This window comes from Hetaerina americana, unplaced genomic scaffold, assembly GCF_022747635.1.
Source record: "Hetaerina americana unplaced genomic scaffold, ioHetAmer1.1.p SCAF_4, whole genome shotgun sequence".
In the NCBI taxonomy this organism is placed as follows: Eukaryota; Metazoa; Arthropoda; class Insecta; order Odonata; family Calopterygidae; genus Hetaerina; species Hetaerina americana.
This window is the reverse complement of record NW_027286985.1, coordinates 91,180,961-91,208,254: the sequence shown is the minus strand read 5'-3', so window position 1 is coordinate 91,208,254 and position 27,294 is coordinate 91,180,961. Positions and strand designations below refer to the sequence as shown.

General features: G+C 39.7%; 1 protein-coding gene across 1 annotated transcript in view; it reads left to right on the top strand.

The window, feature by feature from the left end:
- mmd (disintegrin and metalloproteinase domain-containing protein mind-meld) overlaps window positions 1–27,294 on the top strand; it is a 997,749-nt gene that overhangs the window by 410,645 nt on the left and 559,810 nt on the right. The window contains exon 6 of the mRNA XM_071590726.1: window positions 14,229–14,377. Within this exon, the coding sequence (XP_071446827.1) occupies window positions 14,229–14,377 (149 nt within the window). The remainder of the gene's footprint in view (window positions 1–14,228; window positions 14,378–27,294) is intronic.

The window sequence follows — 27,294 nt, the reverse complement described above, 5'->3', positions numbered from 1 at the left end:
ATAGTATTTGTTTTGGACACATTCATAATGAGAACGACCATATCTATAGGTTATGTGTTTAGCGGCTTAGAAATTAATGAATTAACTGTAAAACCGGAAGGGATTTTTTTCGCCACTTAATTTAATTTGCTATATAACTTGGAGTAAACAAATGTAAAAATATATTTTATATGTTGTGTGCTCTTACCTATTTTTCTTAACTCAATCTTACCCCTTCTCTCCAAGGTCGTGATTTTCCACTCCACCGCAGAGCTCTTACCCGTTGAGCTTTGGTATAAATTAACATACGACTCCTTTTTAAAAATGTATCTTGTTTTCATTTTCACATTTCCCTTTCTACAGTATAGTAACGAATGAGGATTTCTTCCTCGGCTTTCTTATCCGACAGATAAGCCGCATTTAAGCCCTAACGCTCCTTTCTCTCCTTATTGAAAGGGAAGCCTTTCTGCATCGCCAGACAGTCATTTTTTTATGAAGATTTCAGGTTTTAAATTCCATTCTTATGGGCAAACTCAATTTTGCATGATCGAGATGGAACTCGAACTAATGTAGCTCATAAAATTGGCACTCAGCATATTGTTACCTTTTTTCAAGATTTCCCCCCTTCCCCATTAGCACATCTCCCGTCTGTCCTCCATTCGGTATTCCTTTATGCGGCACCCTGTTATTGCGCGCTCACTCCTTGACGATCCCTTATCCCTTTCCTCCGAAGAGTCGCTCCTGTCCAAGAGTCGGGATGAAAACCCATTTATTTCTTTTACTTAGTGGTTGGTCGAGAATTAATTCACCCAATTCAACTCGAACACTCTTTGTACCTGAGTGGGATTTAGTGGCTTTTGAGATGAAAGCGTAAGATTTCCGCTTCATCTTCGTGGACGATGGTTCGATTGAGTGTATTTATTTTTGACATTTTCTGAATTTCTAAAGGAACGAAACGTGAAAATTTGCAATGTTGACGAGATAGGATGACATTTCTATTACCGCGGTAAAAATGTTTTCATGGTTTTTTGCTGTTGACGGTATGCTCTGTTGGAACAAATGTCGTTTATCGAAGCTACTAAGGCCAAATGTTTCCGAATAGGCAACAATCGCTTTCATGAACAGTCAAAATAAAATATTTTTTTTCTTTCCAGTACTTTTTATTGTACTTTTTGCTGTTTTCATATTGTTGATATATAAGAATATGCGAAAGACAGATAAAATATCTTGTCTGAAGATAGTTGTTGATCACCCAGCGGCATATCATTTTCTTTATACTATTATTTTTCCAATTTAGTTTGAATAGGAACACTATTCATAACTATAATATAATGAGAACTGTTTCATAATAATGAGGTGCATTACCTAGATGAATTTAGTACTTGGCAAGTGGAAAGAAGATTGGGAGTTCAAATCCCGGTTTAGGAAATATTTTTGCATTCGTGATCTGCTTGATTCCGCCTTCCCAACCTCTCCTGCGTTCGTCCTTGTTGTGTTCCTATCCCTTTTCCTTATATCTGTTTCTATATTATATATATAAATATATAAATATAAATATAAATATATATATATATATATTTATATTTATATATAATATATATATTTATACATATATTTATTTATATATATATATTTATTTATTTATATATATATATTTATATATATATATATATACGTAATGATGTGCCCGTGTGTATAAATGCGACCTTAGCCACTAGAAGATCAACAATTTTTTCGATTAATATTGACGCCACCAATCTTTCATGTTCAATTTCCCGTAAGCGATGAAGGATTTGACCACCTTTGAGTGAATTGCGAGTAGAGAAATTTGTTAGTAACTATATCACCGGTTTTATTACGAAGGTATCATTTTCAGGCATCTCTTAGTACCTGAAAATACCAAGTCTCATATTCTAACCCCAAGATTGAATAATCTTAATGAAGATATAGACATGTATTGATTTGACTTTCCGAAATTTGTACATTCAAGTGCCACCAATAATTAGCCAATGCCAGACATAATTCCAATTGTTCCATTGTTTATTAATATCATCATGTTGCTTTTGGCTAACTTAGGTTTTATTTAATTTTGCAAACACTTTGCTGAAAAAATAGACCCCAGCCAAATATTTCTATTTTAAAAGATGCATAAGATATTATTATAAATTAAGTAATTCAGACATAATTTTTTCGTATTTTGGGCCTTAACTAATCCTAACTAAATACCTTTATTCCTGGAGTTATCAATTTTTACTCTTATTCACTCAAGCCATTGTTATTACATGAGCCAGACATGGCACACGTTCAATTACCACGGCCATTGGCAGTCGTCTCAATTCCGGACGGATTTACTAATGTAGAATATTAAGCACGTCCCTGTGAGCAGCATTGTGTATCACGCACGATTAGAGGCTCACGCGCCGTGGGTCCTTAGTACGGGAAGGAAAACCCCCAAGTGCCTCCAGCGGCTAATTCTGATCTAGATGGATAAATATGCACCCATAATTTAGCGTGGAGTTGTATTTTCAAGGCAGTCCTTCGATCTTTGACAAGCCGTTGCTCCGTCCGCAAATTTAATCCTAGCAATAAGTGTTTGGCCGACGGAGGGTCGATCACAGGTGGCTGCAGGAGTCGCAAGAAGCGGCTGCGATGGAAAAAATAACGGGCCAACCGGGGCGGCTATTACATTCCTCCACACTTCCGAGCACTTCTTCGAATAAACTCTCACCCTCCTCTCGCTCTCTCTCCTACTCTCCTCCCCCCCTATCTTCCCCCCCTACCACTCTTCCGATAAGCAAACAAAATATGGAGGCTTCCCCTTGGTGGGTGAAGGAGTGAGGGAAGGAGTGCGGGGTGTGGGGAGGGAGCGGGTGCGTCAGTCAGATTGGGTATTGAGTGGACCTTCTTTCCCCGTTCCCATAGTAACGCATTTGCGGGCTCGGAGGGGCGTTGGCCAGGTCCCACCCCCCCTCTCCTCCCTCGCACCCCCCCACCCTTCGAGCCCCGTATTCTATTCCCCCCCGTTAACTCTCCCCTCTCCTCACTCAACCCCCCCCCCGCCGTCCGCTCCCTCTCCGCCCATGCCCGAGTCCCAGTCAACCATTTTCCCTTTCCGCCGGAGGATTGGGGACACAAGGGGGGAGAGGGGGTGAAAAGAACGATGAGCGGTGTCACTGGGGGCACCGATAGGTGTAAAAGTATCCAAGGCATCGATATGGTGCACATAAAATATGCCGCTTCACCAAGGTGCTCTTCAACTTGGCGATGAATCCTAGAAGGCTGCGTATGCCTCAGGAGTTTCGGTTCTGAATGGCATGTATTGGGAACCATGGAATAAAATGTACCGGCAACCAAGGATCTTCAGAGGTCCAGGTCTCAGAACAACACTAAAATCAGTGCAGTTTACGAAACCTTCTCGTTGGCATGAATTGGGAAGGGCCAGTAAATGTCTTAACATTTGGAAAGATGCTACCCATCTAAATTTTCTCTTTAAACGTCATAGCAGCCGATAGCGACGACTTAATTCGCTTCGCATCGTTTGGTTATTTCTGCCAGATAGACATGGTGATCGAGTTCATAGTTACGACAGTATTGAACTTTGGAGTGACTTTCCTAATTTGTGATAATCAAATAATCATGTTTGAAGAACCTAGATGTGTTGAAAATATTAAGGAAAACATGATCCCTTAGAGTCAGTACGCTTCAAATCCATTGTTGACAATGCAGAGTTTTGCAGCCAACTATCATGAATATAAAAATGTTTAGCGTGCATTGAAGAAATAGGATGATTTGAGTGTATTTTAGATTTTATCTATGAAATTGACTAAAAAATATCGTGATGTATGATGAAAAATCTGGAGCATGTTCAGTTATAAAAATTACTCAAGTAGGAACCGCAGTATCGTTTGGAAGCTGCGATTTGTGTGAAGTAAAGCTCATTTATAGTGGTCCAGCCACGCCAATCTGCGTCACTTCAGGGACGTTTTATTAACACGCCGCAGCCTTTGCTGCGATTTGGGCTTGTAGCGACGGCTATTGGTGAGCCTCAAATGGAGGATCGGTTGAAATATCGCGTGGAACGACACGTTGTAAGTCTCAGTCAATTTTCTGCATGCGAGCAATTTCACTTTTAGAGTTTCGGGTCAGAAGACTCAGTACTTACAAACAAACCTCGGATACGTTATCGCTACGAACTTCTTCATGGACGCTAAGGGAAGGTTTATAGGGGTTGTCGAGATTAAGTTTTGCAATATATATATTTATAGAGATCCTCTAGAATTTTTTTACCTTCCCAGGCATCTACAATTTTATCGCTTTTTTGATGTCGATTGAATTTTCCGTGATCAAATGTCATGATTTAGTTTATCTTTCTACTTTAATTCATTTTAGTCTCTTGCTATGTTTATACTGCGTCCGATAAGCATACATAGCACATTATTATCTACGTTTGCTTCATTTAGGATGAAATTATCGAATTCAATGCATATGCCGTAAAAAATCTTGTGTTCAAAGAAAAATAGTTATGCAAGATATTTGAAGGAATATAATTACGAATGCTTTTTTTCCCTCTCCATATCTTTTCCCGATATATATGTAAACGTGTTACCCACATATTATCTCAGCAGCAAAGGTAATTGGGGAGTCCTTTGCCGAGAGGATCTTCGCAGGCATCACCCTCTGCCGCCGATGAATCGATGCCCCGAGGCATCGTATCGGCGGTCACCGGCGACAGGGGTAGCCTGGGGCGGGCGGGATGAAAGCTTGGATTGAGGGGTTGGGTCCTTGGGCCAAAAAGGACCCTCCCTCCCTTAATTTCCATTGGATATCTCGTTTTAGCAGTTGGTGGAAGTGAGTGGAGAGGGGTGGGAACGGCCATCGCGTGGGCTGGAGGAAGAGGAGTGCGCGGGGATCGGCGGGCGGGGGGCGATGGCCCGGGGTTGGGACCGAGACGACGCTGGAGCGGCCACGATGCCAGAGGTGACGGCTGTGTCGTAGGGGGTCACCAGATTTGTGAATTTAACGCGTATGGGATAGAGCACGAGAAATTGGGGGCACGGTTATTTGAATTTTTTGGGGCGGTCCTATCGCAGTTTCTAATGGAGTATTTCTTTAGCGTGCGGTAATTAGCCAGTTAAGGCAATCAAATGAAGTTTTTTTCCTTGAAAAATATGAAATTTTAAAATAACGAGGGAAAAAATTTTACTTTTTTACCCCACCCATTTTAGGTTGTCCAAACTCTACATTTAGTCTCTATATGTACAAAAAATTAATCTGTGCAAAACCAGGACCGATATCATTCAAAGAAAAGAATGTGTGTATCGAGTTCATCAGTTTGAGGACCAACATACCTGTATAATGTTATACATGGTTTATATAAAAAGTATCTGAAAGTTTTGAAAAAATAGATTTCCTTCAGATATTGCTACAATCCCCCAAAATTCTTCAAAGAACATCCCTTGAGCGTCAACACAGTTATGCCGGCGGATTTTCCACGATTTGGATTTCCTCTCCCCAGTAGGCGGATTATGGAAGGTCGTTAAGGGTACGCGTGCAACTCTCTATGACGGCACTTAGGGCCCCATAGTGTCTTTTGTTGGAGCATTTCACTTCTGGAATAGGAAATAGTCTGCTGGTGCCAAGTCGGGACTCTCAGGGGGTTGGGAAATCGTCGCGATGCCTTTGCAGAAGTTTTTCGCAAGCAGACACTCGATTCCGCTCGTGGTCATTCATCAGGACCTTCGAGATGAGTTTAGTGCAGATCTTTCACATCGCCAAATTTTCAGTGATAATGGTGTGCGCTGTAATCGTATCCGCTGCCAATACAGCCTGCGATCATGCGCACACTTAACCGGCGATCTGAATTCAGCACTTCAGGCACACTTCAGAAAAATTGTTACCGATAATTTTTATGCAAACCATGTATTTTTCCTATTTCAGCCTTCTTTGAGGGCATTTTAATAATGTACTATTCTGAAGGTTAGAGATAACATTTTATTCCATTGGTTTTTGTGTTACGAAGATTCTTAATACCATTGACGAAGGTTTTTTTAATTTCCTCACTTATTTTAATGCAAGAGTATTAATATACTATGCAACCATTGATCTTCATAACGGGTTAAGTTCTTCCCCGTTCTTTGTTCAAATGGAAGAGGCAGCACATGTGTCCGCGCCAGAATCTCGGGAGTGTTGCTGTTTATTCAGCCCAGTGGGACTCAGTAAAGGTGATATTACTGCACCAAATTAAGTCTCCCTTTCCTGCAACGCAGAATTCAGTGTGTGGGGGCCACCACGCGTTTTAATCGTTAATGATGCCATGTTTTCAATTGATTCCAGTCCGGAAAGTTTTAATCACTCTGGTTGGAAGGGGTTTTGCTGCTTTTCTTTGAGGCTACTATTTTAAAGTCGCAAGAAAGATAAAATTCTGTTTCCCGGCTCAATTTTCCCGGTGTGAAATTTGGTTTTACAGCTACACAGGCCTCCTAGCATCAGAACGAAACACAAATGGGTTCAGCAAAGTTTCTCATGTATCCGGCGCGAGTGATCGGATGTTGGCGGGGCCCTGAAACGAGTTGGGAGAGACGGCCAACTAGCAGCGGGCTCCCACGCGCGCGTCTCCCGGCTGCCAAACCATGGCATTGCACACTGCACGCACCAATGATGCCTGATGTCAGCACCAGGGTTTGCGAAAAGTAGTGCCCCAAATTAAGCTTTCACTACACTTGGTTATAGCATTGATCAATAGCAAAAATTAATTCAGATATATCGGATAGCGTATGGCATAATTAACGTGCCTACCGTTTGCCCTTATTTCAAATGATTTAGCTCGTTGGCATTGTCCCGAAGCACGCAGCCTTTTCCAATATACTTTGAGCTCGTCTATATTTTTCAACATACTTATATTTATTTCAATCCATACCACTGTTATTTATGGAAAGAGCTGACCGACTTTGGACTATGAAGTCCTATTATTTTTAATGAAAACAAAGAATAAATAGATGTAAAATAATACGGATAATACTTTTAGACAATGGGCAACAATGGCCTCAGAAAAACAAATTTTGTTTATTATTGATGAAATGATGAAACTAAATGGTGTCAATCTGACCTGAGTGTAATGCACTTCTAATATTATCCAACAGTATCGAAATGATTACCAATTTTACCTTTGAAAATGTTACAGCTTCAAAACTAAATAGGCTCGCAAAAACCCATGTAGTAAAGATATTTGCGCATTCCCTCTAATATTTATGAAGATCTCCATAAAATATTGAACGATAATTTGCTTGATTACTCCATGAATCAAACATAACTTATCTCCTATTCATACTCGTGATGTATGAAGGGTAATAAAAAAGGGAGATAATGGTAAACTGCGAGAAAGGAAGCAAATAGTTCTCAAAGGAAATTGGATAAGGTATCCTCACTTCGGCTTCAGTTAATGAGCTTCGTACAAATAAAACACATAACCCGTTCCTTTAATTATAACCGACGGATATGAATTGTCTAAAATTACTTATTAAACAAGGCATAATTTCTTTGAAATAATTTCATGAATTACCCACGCCACTAATTGAAGCCTTTATTCCAATTCTTCTACACATGTGAATTCATCCATTTAGAAACGGGAGAAGATTTCAAAAACCCCTAATCCATACATTATAAATAATACGATACTGGGACTTAATAGAGAATCCAACATCCGACATGAATATTCCCTTAGAACTTGTTAAGATTCAGAGCATTTGACCAGATGAAGCATAAAGTAAATTATTTCTTTGAAATGTTCCTGTTATTAGGTTAAATATATTAATCTTGGACTTGAAGCGATAGTCTAGTGAATTAGGATAGGTTTTAGATTTACCCTGGTACTATACATTTTTCTTTTATCTACCCTTGCTAACTTACCAGGGCATATCCGTAATCGCGATAATACACAGAAAAATCTCATTGTTTAGCTGTGGATATTTTCTATCTTCATGAATTCCTTGTAAAATGCCTATCATTATTCTCCCTCGCTTTCCCCCCTCTCTATTGCCGCTTTCAGTATCCAGCTGTTTCTCAGGTTCTCATACATCAACTTGTCTTTTCATTTTGAATTTCTCCCAACAGCCTTCTCTCTTCTCCTTAAACTTCATAGTTTGGTTTTTTGTCCATTTTATTTTCTTTGTTCCTCTCCACATCCAAATAACCAAAGCGTTAAATCCATGTTTATCCCCTTTCTTCAAAGAACAACTTTCCAAGCCATACAAAACTACGCTTCATATTAAAGTTTTAAGCATTCCTTTTTTTACGACTTTACTTGAGGAACCTATCGTTAGCTCTCTCCTCTTCGTGAATGTATCCTTACCGAAGCAATTTTACTTTCAACCCCGATTAATCTGCCCACTCTCGTCCAAAACTATTCCTTTTTAGGATACCTACTTTATCTCTTCGGGGGTTCATGTTCCCCAACTTTAATATTTACCTTGGCCTTCATATCTCTTGAGAATCTCGTAAATTTGTTTTCTAATGATTAATTATCATCACATTCCTGTCACACTGGTACCGCAATGCACTAAGTAGCGATTGTAAACCATCCGTAAAATCAATCGGTTTTTTTAGATTCCCTCACCTACTTTTACTCCAGCCCGTCCGATGTATCCCTGGGATTCCCTTCCCGTATACAATCTATAATGACAAAATAGACAGTCCTGTCGTTCTACTCTGTTCAGAAATGTCCTCTCTGATTCTCCATTTGCAATCCTCATCCGTGTAGTCTGAAAGAATGTTATGAATAAGTCGTCTACCTTAACAGTCTATTCCTTAATTCTGCAAAATGTCCATAAAGAGTGCCCAGTTTGCTCTGCCAAATGTATTCTCAATTTATAGGATACATATGAATACAAGCGTCTTCAACGAGCGTCTTCAGGTCGAAGGCCACTTCGACCTGAAGACGCTCGTTGAAACACGGACGAAATTGTTGTCAGAAAAACAACCTGCGCGGTGACATCATGAGAATGGAGAGTCTTACATTCCTGTAATACTTTATCCTCTTCCTAATAGTGACTTCATTATTGCTATGGCATAACAAAGTTTCATCCCTCATTTAATCAAAAACTGATCTACCCTACATAATCACCGCTCCCCATGGATGACAATGGTTTGAAGTGGCTTGAATGTTTTTGCAGTAGTAATGACATTTGTTCCTAGTAGGGTCACTCATGCCAGATAGGTCGAAGGTTAAGAGCCAGACGAAAGGTAGCCCACGCAGCGGTCTGTTCCTCAATGAGGCGGCTGCGAAGGCGTCTTACCGCAGTGGGGCGGCCATTAAGTGATGTTGTAACGTTAAAAACACTATTGAGGAAGGCAACGGGAAACCGCCTTAATTATTAATCCCAAGTAATTATGATGGAACCAAATCTTGGATGCTAAGATATTTATTTTTTAAATAGCATTTAAAAAAAATTATCTCTCTGAATATTGCCTAGTATGAGAGTCTTTCAACTCACTGGCACTTACTGTGCCAGTGAGTTGAAAATTGATTTAAAATGGAATAGCTATGGTTAATTTTAAAAATTTCATCGTTTTTAACAAAAAACATTTTATAGGTGTTCAAATACAATTTACTCACGTTGTATTTGAATTGTTATGCGAGATGTGTTTTTTCGAATTATTTGTGAAATAATTTCAATGAGACTGAGAATTAAGTAACCGACAGGAAAATATCCAGATAAAACGGCATTTTTTTCTTAAATTAATTATATCATTAGAATTTAAGCGGACTATGAAAATGACTTTGCCGATAGTCCCTAATTCAGTTATTTTACTTGTAGTAATGTTCTAAGGTACCCAGTTATCTTAATTATTGCTTGGAAGGGTAGAAAGAATATGTTATTTGGAAGAGGAGTTCCGTCTTAAAAAGTCTATTTTCAATGTCCTCATAGCCTAAGGAAAGGCAAATTAAATATAAGGCATAAATTAAATCTATAGACAACCATCCCTTGCGAAGGAACGGTTGTCTATCAAACTGGAAAGGATTTCTCTTGATTCACATCCCCTTACGGAGCCATCTACGGGTTGCCACCTCAAAAAAAATTAAAAAGGGTCCGAAAGCAAAAATACCACCTCCTTTGCATTATAAAACAGACGCCGGAGGGAACGGCAATATCCCAAATGATGCGGAAAATAAATAAATAAAAGGGTGTTGTTTTCCCTCGCGTCGCAGGAGGCGCACTGGGAGATACGTATGCCTGCGTGTAGGAACATACGTTCCCGCGGCCTTCATAAAAAAAAACAGTCGCCGAAATATGTGTGAGGAACATTTTTTTTGGATCTCAGTAGTTAGGCGCCTGAAAGCCGCTTTGCTTTTCCCTAAAAACAAAAGGGATGCTCTTAGAGCTGTCAACGGGTAAGCGTTTTAAAGTCTAGATGGAAATACCCGCGTTTTTATATTTTCGGGTTGAGCTAAAAAAAAATGTTCTACGGGAAGGCGGCGGTTTAGGCATAATCTCCTAGGGCAGTGGAAGTATGGACGGGGGACGGATGAGAGCGTTTTATGTTTGGTACTACGGATGAACAGGGATCCTGGTCGTGGTAACGGGAACGGCTATTCATTAACCCGGACCGCGTAATGCCTGAATGCAATCTCTGATAACATCGCCGCATTTGCTTCCATTTAAACAAAACTATAGTATTTACTTTATTGCAAGGCTCACGAGGGTGTTTTGGCAGTAAAATTCATATCACCCCGCGTCCACCTAGATCTTTATTTCGAATGTGAATACTTAAAAGCATTTCTTCGGTCATTTAGCCATCCCTATTACTTCTCTCCTTTGAATAACTGTATGTTCTCCGAAGGCTTTTGCAGGCAATTATGTATGAAATAAATTTTTTCTCAAGTGAATGGATACACTTTTCCAAGAAATGTGACAGGTCCAGAAAGCTTTTCTCAATGCAAATGGAGCGGTGTTTACGTAGACGCCTTTATTTGATCTCCAGACATTTAATGCTATCTATTCGTCATGATCAATGAAATTTTAGATATTCGGTGGTAAAATTCAACATGTTCATTATCTTAGTTTTGAAGGCCTTTCAATTTATATGCTAATGCTGTTTATGCTAAATTTTTACTGGAAAATGTCTTCGTCGTACTTCTGTGTTTCCAAATCAAATATTTCAAATATTAAAACACTCGATCCACGTAAACCTGGCTCCAACAGCAAATACTTTATTTTCCCTAACGGCTGTAAACATCTAACGAATTTTTAAATACCCTATAAATTGTATGGTTTCACGCCTGATGTGATGAAAATAAAACATTATAATGAACAAATGATAACAATTAAATGTATCCACCAGATATTAAATGATTACACGACCAATTTTGATAAAATACATCATTCGGAGAGAAAATGATGTGATACAACGTAACCGGACGTGTAAAAAATCAATATCTAGAGGAAAAGTGTTATAATTTGTTCATTATTAAAAACGCAATGTTTATTATAATATTTCCATCTCTCACAGAGTATTAGAAACTGCTCATTAGAAATACTTTCGTGATTAGTGGACATATATCAACCTCAGGAAAGGAGCCGATGGGTGCAACTACATCAGAACGCAGATTGATCGAACAACTATCGCGGCGCCAACAATTGTTCCACGCCATCCGATTGGGTCAGAAAAAATGCCTGAGAAGTACAGCAATGGGCAAGAAACGCGATAGTGCCGGGTCCGTGTTTCTCCCCCATGTAATGGTCGACTGAAAACCTTCGAAACGTGATCGGAGTCCAAGTTGCAAAAGTGGCCAGAGTCCGTTCCCCAGGGCCCTTCCCTCCCCCCTCATCTTCCCTTCCGTTTATCTCTCGCGATTGCCCCAGCACCCTCCCCCAACCTCTCGACCCAACCCCTGAGAGCGCGACATCGCCCACTCTGGTTTGAGGCGTGCAGGTGCGCGACTGTATGTAGGAGTCATTCCGATGGAATCATTTCCAATCCACGCAGGGACGCGAGTCGCATCGATGACGCCGTTTACGAATATCTGTTCCCCATCGCCGCGAAGGAAGTGAACCGGCGATGTAATAAAACGAACTCCGACGATGCGCACGGAAACGAAAATCCATTGAGCAACGACGAATTCATGCTTCGATTCGCTGAAGTATACTAAAGGTTTAGCGAATAGAATTGTGTGTTCTGGCGGTGGCTGACAATCATGTTAAGTAAGCATATTCCATGCGTTTCCCATTACCGTCATGAAGGAGCTATTGCTCTTCTTCCAAAAAGTCAAAATGTTATTCTACTCGCGATACTAGGAGATCTCTGACAATATTATTCTGATCTCGGTACTATTTTATATTTTGGAATCCGACCTTTAAAAACCTTATCATGGTTTTGCAAAATAGAATAAAAATCACAATCTATCAAATACTTTACTGATTGACGTCTTGTTTTTTTGTGCACGTTTAAAATTAGTATGCTTTTCACCGTATACGAGTAAGCATCAAAAATATTTTGGGAAAGTTTTGCGTAATTTAATGGGCTTACTTCAATGTACCGGAAAAACTCCATTCTTAACCAAAGGAATCTAAAATATGATTGCGTTAAAAGCCTAATTTTTACTCGTCAGGGTTTGATAGTTTTTCACAGAATTCATAATGGTGTTCACTAATCCTTGTGTTTAGCTCAACGCTTGGAAACATTTTTCAATATTTTTATATATGTAATAATGTTTATATTGTCTATATTATGAAATAATAGATTTGTGTTCTACTAGTGAAAACATGTCATGTTTAATTATTCGAACGCAGACTTTGTTAACTGCCACAAAGAATGCTTGCTTGTCTTTGATTTAAGAAAAGCAAGAAAAAATTAATCAACAGTAATAAAAAAAGGTTTGCCCTAACATTGTCTCATAATCTAGTTTAATGCATTCGCTCAGCGATTGAGAGAATTTTCGGAGCACTTTTGCTCATCGACACTTAAGGCTGGATGATTTAAAGTTCAAATCTTGTAGTTAATTATTTTCATTTCAAATCAGGCCGTACATAACATGAAACTCTGGTGGTTTGGAATTGATATTATTTGTCCAAACGTCTAAATTACCGCTTTTACGTAATTAGCTCAGTGTCCTTTTTAGCAGTCGCAAAATCCTGCTGAGTCTTCTCCTCCAGAAAAGAATGAGTCGCTCTCCTGGGGCATCATCGCCTCGCGGGGCTCTCCAGGTGTACGTATTCTTATTCCAGGGGGAGTACGGGTGGAGGGAGAGCGAGTGAGTGCATTGCGACATAGCTACGCCCCCGTGGGAGGCTATCATTCGCAGATCCCCCCATCCCATACTCCCCGTGCGCCCTCCCTTCCACCTCCCCTTCCCTCCTCCTCACCGGCGGCCGTGCGGTGTGATTTGACGCCCGGAGGCGCCTGTCACACGTAATGCACGCGGATTGCAGCGACGCCTCGTGGTATTCATACGCCACGCGGCTGATTTCTCTGGAGATGGAATAATGCCGATTAAGTTTGCGACTGGGGAGCCAAGGAAAGGGCTGATGCATGTGATGTACGAGCCGCAGAGAATTTTGCTCGGTCAACTTCCAAGAGGCTGTCCAGTGGCTGGAAAAAAAAGCTGGAAAAAAGAGCTCGAGACTACTTAGAACATTCTGACTCTCCAAGACACTTCCCTCATGCACGAGTGCTATAAGATGACGCTAAGGTTTCTCGAAATCATGTTTATTCTCGTGTCACTTAAATTTTCAGAATATTTTTAAATATTATACATTAATTTCGTTATCATTTCAGCCTAACATGCTGAACATTGCCTTCATATTAATTTACAGAACCAGGAAAAAAATGAGGATGTTGATATTTCCGCGAGGACATCTCTAAAGATCTTCGACCTTCAGAGCACCAACCTACTACAACTCGAATATTGATTTCCTTGTCATTAATTTATTCTATCCCCACATGATTGAACTTCAAGGTAACACCATATTTATGGATTCCCAACCAATGTCTCTGATGATGCCCAGGGTCAAAACCCGCGGTCCATAGATTTGTGGATGTTTCATGTGTCCCGTGTAATGATGAGCGTAGCAGGAAAACGAACTGGTTTCCTGGGTAACAGTAGGAATACCACTTGACACAGTCCTTAGTGTTAGATGGATGATGCCCATCAATGACCCTAGTGTTTACCGATGAACTCTATCATGTCACGGAAACAGTATGTATATTGTTCCTGATGATTTTTACCAAGACCTGTTATTCTCTTGTCTTTCCAGGGGAGGTGGAGAGACTTCTCCGGGAGTACCGCCAGAACCAAGAGTTGGTTCGAAACATCGGCGCCCATTACTACCAAATCATTTACCCGGTTCAGTTGCGCCATCACGAGAAGATGGGGATCTCGACACGGGAGGTAGGGATGGGCAAGGTGAGTACTCAATCTTGGCTGTTTGATTGTAATTATTATGTAACTGACCAATGTGAATTGGATTCAGATAGAAGATTTATAAAAAATTACAAATTAATATTTCACATATTAACAAAATATTTCCAAAATTGCGTAACTTATTCATATTGTTCAATATCAAAGGCTCATTTTTACAAAGGAAGGGAGGGATACTCTATTTTGACCTGTTGTATGCTTCTTTCATTAAATATTAGTTACACATCTCTGATCGGGTAGAATGAATTCGGTACGAGCTCGTATTCGGCTCGTATTCTGTTGATGTCATTAGAGTACTGCATTAGCGAGGATGCGTTAAGGCAAATATATTTTTTATTATTTTCCAAATTGATTGAAGGAATCCGTCCCAATAGATCTAAATATGCATTAAAGTAGTGAGAATTTTACAAACAGCAGGCGACAGAGAGCTCGGATCAAGGTTTTTAGGAGTCAAAAATGTTGAGCAGGTTTTCATCATTACCTATCTATTTTCCTAAATTTGAATGGTACCTTTAAACAGGCTAATTTATAAACAATTGTTAAATTGCAAGGTGACTAGCTAAAATTTATGGAAATTTTGTCCTCTTTCAATCATATTTGTTTTAATCTTTCCTTCAAAAACGTATTTCACGAACCGTAACTCTAAATAATAGCAGAATAAAAAAGAATGGTACATAAATGGACTGCAACTTGAGTAAGTTGTACCTAATGATGACGCCTAAGCGTTGAAATTAGCAGTACCAAAATAAGAACAGTGGAAAAATACATTGTGTTCTTCATTCCGTAGAATTATTCCGTTACGATTCCTCCTCCACAGGTCCGAGAGGGAGCATATGAATTCTCATTAATATTTATTTGTATAATTATCGGCCAATAGCTCCTGGGAGTTTCTAAAAATGACTGAAATTAAATTTTTATGATGCATCAATTGTAACTTGTAATTTTCGATTCGAAAACAAAAGTTTTCAAATTAAACAAAATTATATAAGGGTAATGGGTTGTAAACTATGCAAGGAATTGGTGCTTAAAAGTGTATTGCTTCGATTTACTTGCCATGATTTTTTTCATTTTAATATCATTTTACTCGCAAAGGAAATACGAATGTACTGAATTCTCCCTTTGATCGATTTTTAATAAAGGGTTTAAAGAAGATTATTTAAAACTGGAAGGATGAAGTAATACTCAAGAAAATGCTCTGATATTAACAAAAATATATTGTGAGGAAATAAATTTTGATCATCATACAAACTTCCAAATTATTTATTTTAAACTATATTGTTCTAAGCTATCAAGCAATACTTAGAATCCCCGGAAGTTTTCTTTGTTTCTCATTATGCTCCCGGCTCTTAAAAATACCTGTTCTGATGGCTCACTCGAAACTTATTGTACTCTTTCATTTAAATTGTTTGCGCCTTAATCATATACCGAGAAATGTAATCATCTTATTACAAAAACGACTCGGCAAATTTTGAATATTTACGCTTACGGCAGCAAAACTTTCCAGTTACCTTGTTTTGTTAATTTTTCCATATTTACCAAGCATCGAGCGATTTTTTAAATCTCCCCCTCTCTTGCCCTAACTCTCCGCCATTCCCACTTAATCTTTGGCCGAGAGAGAGAGAGCCACTCATACCTTCCTCGCCGCGCCCCCTTGCCCGATCCCCTGCCGGAGGTGGAGGGTGTGGTGGCCGCAAGAACGTTCGCGGACGCCGCAAGGGTTTTTTCTTTCCACAGGGCTGGGCCAGAGGTTTTTCGAACGTCAAATTTCGCATTTCCCCCGAGGGATGAACAGTAAATTTAAGTGACTTTTGTATTAAGAACTCTGAGTTCTTACGGCTCCCGATTTTGGTATTAGTGGGTAAAACATTGAGAGACCCGAAATTCCACACTTTAAAATTGCGACCTCGGTGTATTCTTTCAGCTCGAGAAGAGGGAATTCAGCGCTTTACTGTAACACATGGCGGAATAATAGCCACCTTTCGTTTACATCCCTTTGCGATACCATCCGTTCTTCGAATAAATTTATTATTTGTAATAACTGCAAAGATTAATTCATTAAATCATCGAAAGTGGCTCGGCTTTCTATTTGATTTATTTTTCTCTCCAAGTAATTTAATGTCTTGTGCTGAGATCATCATCAGTAAACGTAATGATACGCCGTGCAGGAGAACAAATAAATCAAAAAGAGGAAGCTAATATACCTTCGTTGATAAGCTAAAACCTGCGTAAATCATTATAGCTGTTTTCCAAAGTGTACAATTTAAATAGACTTGTGTAATGTAGTTCCTTATGTGACTTATGTTATGTAGTGCATGTATATAAGAACTTTGTGATTCCTGCAGATGACTTTAATATGAAAACCCAAATACTGACAGCGAGCATGTTAAGTATGGTTAAATTAAAAAAAACGGGGTTCTTCTTTTTATGCGATTTTGATGTGATACTGGAATAAGTATATTCTCTTTAACATGAAAACCTGCAATCCACCACTAGTGTTTGGCAGGGGGCGATTTCACACCAGACATGCAAAATCAAAAATTAAAATTTTCTTAATTTTAAGTTACAATATATTTCTGAAAAATAATTAAACTGAGGCAGATCGTGATAACTACAGTAAATGCACTAAGGTATCTAAGTGAGATACATTTCTCCTCGCACACAAGAAGACTTGAATGTAACGAGGACAATAACTAGGAATGGTGGGTGAATATGACTGCCAGTTAGTTTGAATAATAGTGGTCAGACTCAATGTCTTGGTCAATGGCTCAAAGATGTAGTCCTCTTCCCTTGACACTAACCATGTGAATAATTAAATAATATTCTCCCAAAACATGAGTAAAACATTAAAACGTCATTTCCTGATTTCTAATAATTTTGATCTGAGCTTTCAAATGGGGGTGGGATGATTGGTACCCTCCGTCATTTTAATCTACATAAATGTAATACAGACAGCCTTTATAGCTTAAGTGATATCGGATCTAAGCCTTATACTTGTCAACGGGAACATATTTGCGTTGGGTTTCCACTCCGTTAGTCAATACCGCGGGTGACTCAGGTTGTCGACGCTCCTTGTATTGAAGCGCGGACTAGATCTTTCGTCCTGGAATGGCTTATGGGCGTGTGTCTGATAAGTATGGGCGGATATTTTAGAATTCCAATGATGAGTGAAGATTGGATCCTCGGCCGCCGCGTTACTTGACGAAAAAGTGAAGGAACGATGCTTTCTTGCCCCAGTCAGGCCCCACCTAAAGTATGCTGCCAGTATATGGGATCCTCAAGAGATAAATTTATTTTCGGAATTGGATCGAGTTCAGCGGAGGGGGGCTTGATTTGTCAAAGATTGTTATGACCAACGTAGTAGAGTAATACTTAGCTAGAAAATTTAGGCTGGGATTCCCTTACACAGCGGCATTTACAATATAGATTAAACTTATTAAAAACATTTAAAGTGGGGTTCTTTCCCGATGACATCAAGAACATAATACGTACCCCAACGTATTACGGGCGGAGGGATCACGAATATAAGATTAGAGAGATTGACTGCAAGGCAGACAGGTTTAAATGGTCATTTTTTCCAAGAACATTAAGAGACCAGAATGCTTGTAATCGAAATCCCCCAAGAGCCGGCTCGACATAATAAGTATTAACCTACAAGGTAGCGACTGCGCATGGTTATACAGGTACGATCATATTTATATATTTTTTTGCAGGTTCCCCTTACCTTCCCCCATCCATTTGAAAAACCCTAACCCCCTCATCCCTTACCCTTTCCTCCTGGTGCTGCACCCCCTGCCACACACCTTTATGGTGGCTTGCAGGGTATTGATGTAGATGACTTACCTGAGGGACACGAAATATCGGGATGGTGCGTCAAGCTGGACTCCGTCCTTCCTCTTTATCGTAAAGACCAAATTCCAACTGTATTTAGCCGAGGCTCAACCTAGATATCTCCTTGCTCGCCTTCCGCGTTCAGTTTTTTCTGTGGCATTCCTATGTTAATCCCTTCCTCAGACTCCAACCCGTCTCGGTTTTCACATCACACACTCGCTGTGTGTTTCCGCCACCTTAGGGGCAGACGCGGAAACAATGGCTGTTATGGAGCGCTCGTCAAAATTCGAATGATGAATGGCCCTCTCTCCCCACTCCTCTCGATTATTGCGCCCGCCCACCCGCGCCGCATTCCTCCCTTCCCCCACACGCCCCTCGCTGCCCCCAAGTGCACCTTTCCTACTCCCCACCAGCGAACTACGTGAACAAAGAGGTCCCAGTGACTTTACCAGAACCATAACATACTAGCATTTGAATTTTCGGTTATTAAGATGGGCGTCCAGATTTTCCCTTGGCCATGGAACTCTCAACACCGTCATATCTAAAATCTAAAATAAGAGTCATCACGCGTGAAGTGATGAAATACCTCCTAGAAATGGTGCCAAATGACTCTCACTCATTTATTCGGTCTTTATTATCACAAAAAACGCTTCATATTATGTATGAAAATATTTATAATGGTACCTCATAAAGCTTTGCTAAAAAAAATGGCAGCTGGAGAGAGTGATTAGTCGGGAAAAAGATGAGAAATTCGTATCCGAACCGTTTGTAACCAAACGCATATGATAAAAGCTTTTAGAGTTTTGTTCAAGAGGATGCACATAATTTCTTGATTTTATTTATTTTTTGATACATTTTCCAAAGCAATACACTTAACTAGTCTTTTTTTCCACACCGGCAATGAAATGCTTATTCCTCAATGAAGCTCTCTGTTTGGAAGACCACTTTTCATTCCAAGGACGTACGATCTCATTCGAATTTGCTCATGACTTAAGATCCAGACACTCCATTCTCTCTCAGTAATCATCATTCATGGCAGGCGCCTTCTACCGAATTCATTTATGCTCGACACTCATTAAGCCTCTGTAATTCAACCCCCTTTTAAGTGTACCTGAAAATAAACTTTTGACCCCAGAAGTGTACCGCTTATAAGGTATTATCATCGAAGGAGTAACTTGTGTGCATTGTGTGTTCATACCTGGCAGGTGAAATGCATTTTTCCACAGCTTTCGCAGAGTGGTTATTGAATTGAAATAGCAAAATCACTCAACAAAAACTTAATTTCCACAAGGAGCCATAACTCACTATTTCGAGTAATTCTTATAGTATTATAAATTCATGGTTTGCCGCTATTATTCTTTGTTTAGGATCTTCCAAAATGTTTGCCAAAATTGATATTTATTTCAATTATATAATAAATTGAAAGTCATTTCAGCCATTATAATATATCATAGCCAAACCTATGAAATTTCTGAGGTAGCATTCATGAAAAAATAGAGGCAAAAAGAAATGTGTTCGCCCATTCTGTCAATCAAAAGGTAATTTATATTTAAACAAGGACTTTAATATTAATTTTAAATTTTAACAAACCGTTTAGTTTAATTTAAATGATAAAAAATCTAGTTATGTGGTACCCTTTTTAGTAGAGATTTATACTAGGCCCGAAGGTTTTTGACCCCATTCATGTATTCTTCTGAACAGACTCAGATACATTTTATGATTTTTAGACGAACAGACGCTTCTGGAAATCTGCAGTTGTCAGGAAAATAAAACATTATATTGCCGGCGATGTGTAAGCACGAATGATAGCGATGTATAAGTAAGATTTACACGCTCAATTTAAGGCTCAAAAAGCTCTATCCTCACCTATTTCAACAAATTACCGGGTCATTATTATGGGTTTCATTTTAATGCCATTGGTATGCATACAATTCACTGAAATTTTCAGGTGTCGCATAGTATTAGTGGTGTATAATAATTCAAGTTTTCGTAGCCTATTTTTTTATGAAGGATGGCAGTTCAAAAAGATATTTTGGGGGTTTAGGGCAAAAAGCTGCAAATAATTCTCGCAGACAAATTCACCCCTCAGACAGAATTCTCCAGTTCCGGCTATATCGTCAGACAAAACTCTGTAATGCCCCATGTTAATTTTACTTTCATCACCGGGGTAACAACTAGAACGGCTTCTTGTAAATATTCTGGCAAATGGAATCCACAAATTGAATAATTTGTGTGGTGATAATATACGAATAATTCCAAAGGAGACTTTTTAAAATGGAATCGTCACCCGTCACTTTTTTCACTTCACCCATTCAATTCCTCCAGTGACTTTTTTTCCTCCACGCCCCCTCGTCGCCGTCACCCTGATTTGCGTACCTGGTAGTTTTCACGCGCTCACGTCCCATGCTCTATGGTCGCGTGTCCAACGACCATTGCCCTTTACTTTCCTCTAAGAGGTGGGGGGAGTAGCGTGGGAATGCGATTTGGGGAGGCAGAAGGGATAGGTGGAAGTGAGCGGAGTCCCCCCACTTGCTCTCTTTCCCGTCCCCTCACCCCCTCCACCCCCTCCTCACCGCCACCCCCTCTACGCCTGAGTGAATAAAACAAACGAATTCATTTTCCAGCCCCCATGCATTCGTGCGGCGCCAATCAATTAATCATCCTCCGTGGACCATTGTTCCTGAGGCGACTCTTATGGAGAGGGGAGAGGCCGCTTCAATTTCTTTGCCTCCTCCTTTTGTCTTCTCTCTCTTATTCAAGAACAATTTAATCTCCTATCCCGGATTACTCTTCACTCTCGAAGCTACAACCTTCCATTTACTTACTTTCCCCCTTCCCAACCCCCTGAGCGTGGGTTTTATTCGTCTGTGTGCTTCCATTTCCCATTTTGTCCGGCGTTTACATTGCCTCTTTACCTCCCCAATCATTAAGCAGAGCGTCCCGTCTCTTGCTCGCCCGTGTCTTGTGAGTGCTGGCCGTGTCAGACTCTTCTCCCCCTCCCCTTCTTTCCTCCCCCACCCTTCCTCCCCACCAAAACATTTCCACCTTTTTCTCTTTTCATTGTTTTTGTGTTTCTTTTCTCGTTCCAGCCTTTATAGAGTCCTTAATTTACTCTTTAGAGATGTAAAACAAGCATGCATCCATTCTCTGCTTACTCTCTTTGGAAATGGTACGACTGATTGTTAAACGCAAATTACACCATTGACCCTTAGGCCATGCAACTGGAACTCCGCTCAGAAGAATCTCTATAAAACTGTGAAGAATATGGTGTCGTACGATTATCCATTAGCTGCCCAAGTACTTACTTTACGAGTTAACTTTTCCAGTGCTTTCCTTGTCAACAGATTTGTCCTTAGTCGGGAGAATTTCTTACTGGTGAAAGCCAATTTAGCTAATTATTTTGATACTTACGTTTTGATAATTTTATTTTTTCACTTGAGAGGAGGGTTTCCGATATACATTTCAGTGACACCGACGCATAAGGTCAGTAAGACAGCTGTTAGTATTTTTTTTAATATTTTGAATTTTTTATGGTCAGCACATAGAGAGAATACCTTCAAATAATATTCTTTCGTCCTCATTTTTCTTCCATACAAATTCCAAACTTAGGCTAATCATGGTCAGAATTACGAAAAAGGTAGTTTTTGGGTGAATTTTCAAAGAGATTTCAGCAGAATATTTTTTAAATGGTATTATTTTGGGTAAAAAAGGGTTTATGTTTAAATTATTTATCTTATATATTTATCGTAATGCCACTTTTATCTTATTTTTTAGACGGTCGGTTATGTGGAATTTGGTATTATTAAAACTTGAAACGACTATTTCTCCCGTGGTACTATTCGTTTTGGACGGTCAGTGGCACTCGCAAATACCCATTCGCCCAAAGTCTCTCGTACCGCGCTCCGCGAGCACTCCTTTCCTCCTCCCTTCCCCTTGGAAACCTCTCCCTCCACCCCCGAGCTTCCGCTCAATCTTTCGCTCTCGCCTCGATGCAAAACTGAAGGTTCATTAATCAACTCCCGGGGCGTTACTGTCACAGTCATTTGGGTTTCGTCGCTCCACTCCCGCCCCTGGATCCCGAACCCCCACCTCCGTCCTTCGAGCTCCATTCCCCCAGCCTCCCTCTCTTCCCCCCCCCCACCCAAACACGCCGCCGCATAATCTCACCCGTGCTCTCTTGTCCGCCCTTCGGAAAGGTTTTGGCAACACAAATACGATGCAGCAGTTACGCAATTTCCCTTTATTAATCACTCACTTCCTTCGATGCCGCTCCCATCGTCTTCGCGTCGCTTCCACGCGCCGCCGCCTCGGACAGCGGCAGCACCTCTACTCAACCCCCCTCCCCCCTGCGCTCCTTTTTAATCGCTGCTATCTTCGCAACTCCTTCCTCCCGCTCCACTTCCCGCCCTTCACTCTCTCCCGCTTATTCCACAAGGATCCTCCCATCCCCTTTCGGACCCGGCCTTCGCCTTCCTCCCTCCCATGCTGCAAACCACCAATTACAGCCGCCGGCAACCCCAATCCGTCATCGTCATTGCAATGCAAAAGCGGCTCTTATTCTTGTTTCTCATTTTTATTTAAAATCTCTCTGTAATTTCCACGGTCTTTAATTTAGGGCCTCAATTCATAATGCGTTCCTAATTTCGGGATCGTTTTTCTCTCGTCGCGGTGGTGTTAATTAAATACAGCGACGTTTCGGCTGTTCCATTCCTCGTTACTGGAGTAGAAATTTCCATTTGAAAATTTTCCGTCCTTTCTAGAGGTTCTATGCCTAAAAGTTTTCGTTAGCTTTTTCAAATTAAACAATCGCAAACGCCGAAATGAGTTAGAGCATCGGTGGCCCTAAGGTATTCTATTTTAGATATGCGAACCATATTTGTTGGAAGTGATCAAAGAAGTGTACGTAAACCAATTCAGTCACTGGTATTTTAATGGGATAAGGAAAAATTAATGAATAGAGGACTATTAATCATAAAGGAAACTCTCCGAACTCAGCTTTAGACGTCCGCATTTAATCCCTAAATATAAGATATTACGGGATAGAGAACGCATAAACTTATACGTGGTAGATATTAAAGAAACAAGATAGTTCAACGGAGAAGTTTGAATTGAATTCACGTAGCACAGAATATTACACGCCAAGTTAAAGGGGGAATTATGTGGAAAGAGCGCTAATCAAGCGATAAGCTCACGAAATGCCAAAAAAAATAAATACAGATCAGATGCAAAGAGATTTGAGTCACAAGGACATTCTATGCAGATGTTAAACCGAGAGCTATCTTTCTGGTCATTCATTAGATAAATTAAAGGAAAATATATCCAAATAAATAACAACGTCAGTTAACAAAAACTGCTTGAAATTTGAAGTAACTCTCCAAAATATTCCACTTTACTTATTTCTCATGAATTTCACAAATTGGGGAATGCTATGAATAGATTTTAAAAAAATATGAGTGCTTAATATTAATATAGAGTATTCTTTTTTATATCTCCGAGAATTGGTCGTTCAGACATAATGATGAGCGTGGATTGTAGGCCTTCGAGATTTATCTATTTAGAAAAATGCAGTACATAAAATGGACGAGTAAGTAAAACAATTAATTCCTCTACATCATATTGAGAACACAATATTCTTGGGAGAAATCCGAAAGCAGGAAAAGTTTGTTCAGAACAGAATGCTGTAGACTTTGCAAAAATGTGGGGTGAGGTAGATGGAGTTAAGGAATAATAATAGGAATTTTAAATGGAGGGAAACAAAGTTTTGTAGAAGTGAATAATAGTAGTTTAATAATGATAGGATGCTGTGTTGCTAGTATCGTGTTAGGTGAGGCTTAGATGTGGAGAAGTTATTGTTTTTGTGCATCCAAAACCTACCGATTCCGGGATCGTAGGTTTTGAATGGATCCTACTCTACACAGTGCTGCACTTTCGTGCTCATAAGCCCTGGCAGCTTATATCCTTCACCCTAATACTGAATATTACCCTCTTAAATAAGGTATCTCACGTCTTTTTTATCAACCACGGTGGCAAAAGATGCCTTCGTTTAAATGGGATTTCATTTTTATTGATTAAAAGTCTACTTATTTGAAGGAAAACAGGAACATAGAAAAAATATATGTATTGATGAATCATTGAGCTTATTCATTTACAGTATTTCCAAAGTCAGAGAAAAGGAATAATCAAGGGGATGACCATTTTTTTTATTCTAAGAAAACTCTCAACATGAGCACTTACAAGAAATTTATCATTTGCTAAACCCTCTGGAATTATCGAGCAACTTATTTATTATTTTGAACATTTTCATCTCATTGTGAGCCAAAATTAATCCGCCATCTCAGCGAAACAAAGATTAAATACTACTTCCATTATGATAAAGAAACCGTCATTTAAATCTGCCATTTCAATTATGAAAGCATTAAAATAACAGGATATGACAGGCACATAGTTGTAATTCCTCTGAAAATATCACCGTATTAATAAACTTCTAATATATCTTCCGTCAACCCTTTCACAGAGAGTTAAGCATTATCTTAGTAGTCCTCCGCGGCCAATCAAGCAAATTCCTTGTTTCCCAGAGGCCACGATTAAACTTGCCTTCTTCGTTTCTACCTCATCAAAGTTTACCACACTCACATTAGTACATTAGCTAATTCAAAACTGGCCATATTTCCACTCATAGGTGATGACAACTTCGTGGATAGATTGAGAAACAAAATTGAATATGTAAGTGGAAAAATGAGTTACAGTTATTTTCAAAGAGAAATTTTCTTCATTATTTACGGTGTTGCTAATTCCTTTCTGTAAGTTCGTATGTTTTTGTTGGAATGAGAAAATTATCCATCCTTATTTCTACATTTGCAAAGATACCTCGCGGCCGGCCAAACAAGTGTGTGTCAGGGGATTTAATAGATAGGTGGAAAAAGCAGGAAATGAGATAGAGGGAGGGTATATAAGGGGTGAGGGAAAGGGAAAAAACACCTATACTACCTTGATCAAAAGGTTCCCGGAATAACCACCGTGTGGCGCTCCCATCGTTCCGATTTGAGTTCTGTTTTTTTTGTTAAATTGGTACATCTGTTGTTGATATTCCCTTTAAATCTTAGTGTCATAACTTGACATTTGCAAAAGTTACGTAGCCAAGAGTACATCTATCTCTGTGTGTGTTGGCGATTTTTTACAATTGCAGAAATGGATTTAAATTTGCAACAACGAACTTGTATTAAATTTTGCGTAAAAAACGGATTTAGTGGCGCACGGACGTTGGAAATGTTGGAAAAGTGTTTCGGCAACGATTCTCTAAAAAAAACGGTCGTTTACCAGTGGCACGAGCGGTTCAGAAGTGGTCGTGAGTCAATCGAAGATGATGAACGCAGTGGCAGACCATCGACATCGAAAGTCGGTGAAAAAATTGATAAAGTAAAAGAAATGTTGGTCAATAACCGCAAATTAACCATCAGAGAAATAGCGGAGGACTTGAACATTGCCTATGGATCCGCCCAAGACATTGTGGTTAATGATTTGGGTTTCCGTCGTGTAGCAGCAAAGTTGGTGCCAAAAGACCTCAATTTCATGCAAAAAAGAGACCGTGTTGACGTCGCAAAAGACATGATTTGCGAGGCTGAATCCGATCCCACATTCATCAAAAGGATCATTACTGGAGACGAGACGTGGGTTTATGAGTACGACACGCAATCCAGACATCAGGCAAGTGAATGGCGTTCACCAAATGAGCCGAGACCAAAAAAACCACGTCGTTTTCAGTCAAAAAAGAAGGCAATGCTGACGGTTTTCATGGATTACAACGGTGTAGTGCATCATGAATTTTTGCCAGAAGGCCAGACAGTAAACAAAGAGTATTATTTGGGCGTTATGAGACGTTTGCGTGAAGCAATTCGCCGAAAGAGACCAGAAATGTGGGCAGAAAACTCGTGGATTTTGCACCATGATAACGCACCGTCGCACAGTGCTATCATTATTCGTAATTTTTTGACGAAAAATGCAACAAATACCATCCAACAGCCACCGAATTCACCTGATTTGGCTCCCTGTGACTTCTTTCTGTTCAATCGAGTTAAAAAACCATTACGGGGAACGCGTTTTAGCAGCCGAGAGGAAGTAATGGAAAAATCGCAGGAAGCACTGATGGACATACCGAAAACCGAATATAAAAAATGTTTCGAGGATTGGATCAAGCGCTGGCATAAGTGTGTTGCAGTCGATGGGGATTACTTTGTAGGGGACAATATAGATTTAGATGAATAAACTTGTATTTTTAATTTTCTGAATAAATTCCGGGAAATTTTTGATCAAGGTAGTATATGTAAACGGTAAACTTAGTTTTAAAGAGGTGCTAATTTTATCTACTAAAGAAATTCTCGGATTTATTAAATAAAAGGGAATAGAAATGATCATCAACCACTTACAGGATATACCGCTACTATACGGAGGCAGATCATGCAGAACTGAAAAGCAAGATGGGGAAACTTGCTTAGCAATGACCATGCAACCTAAGGCCCCCAAGGGGTCACACTTTTGTGTGCACTTCTATTGAATTTTTCATTTTTTTATGTAAACCTAAATCATTTCACCACTTTCATGAACAATATTGAAATCACTTAAGGAGTTCATTAGGATTAGTGTTCTTCGGTAAGATGCTGAGGTATTCTTAAATTGTGGTAAATACGAAAAGAAACGAGTTTTTTAGTCATCGTTAAGAATGTCCAATGGCCGTCGCGAGGTAGTCCACGTTGTGCAGAGTATTTCCATCTACCCACTAGTGGGTCCGCAGTTCAAATTTCGGTCAGTGACGACAAAACAAACGGAATGCCAGGCAATGGGATTTAAACTTGTGGGGACTCAGCAGGCACTTAGAGCGGCAAAGGGAAAGGAATGTCTCCGACAGTAATAGTATGCGTGAACCTCGCATGCCAATGGGATTAGCTTGAGATGACGTCTATCCTTATCGGACCAACTTTAGGGTGATTACTCTCATATGTCCAAATTAATTTTCATAGATAAGCAAACTTTGCTATTGCAAACCAACGGAGGATTCTCCCTTAATTCACGTTTGGTTT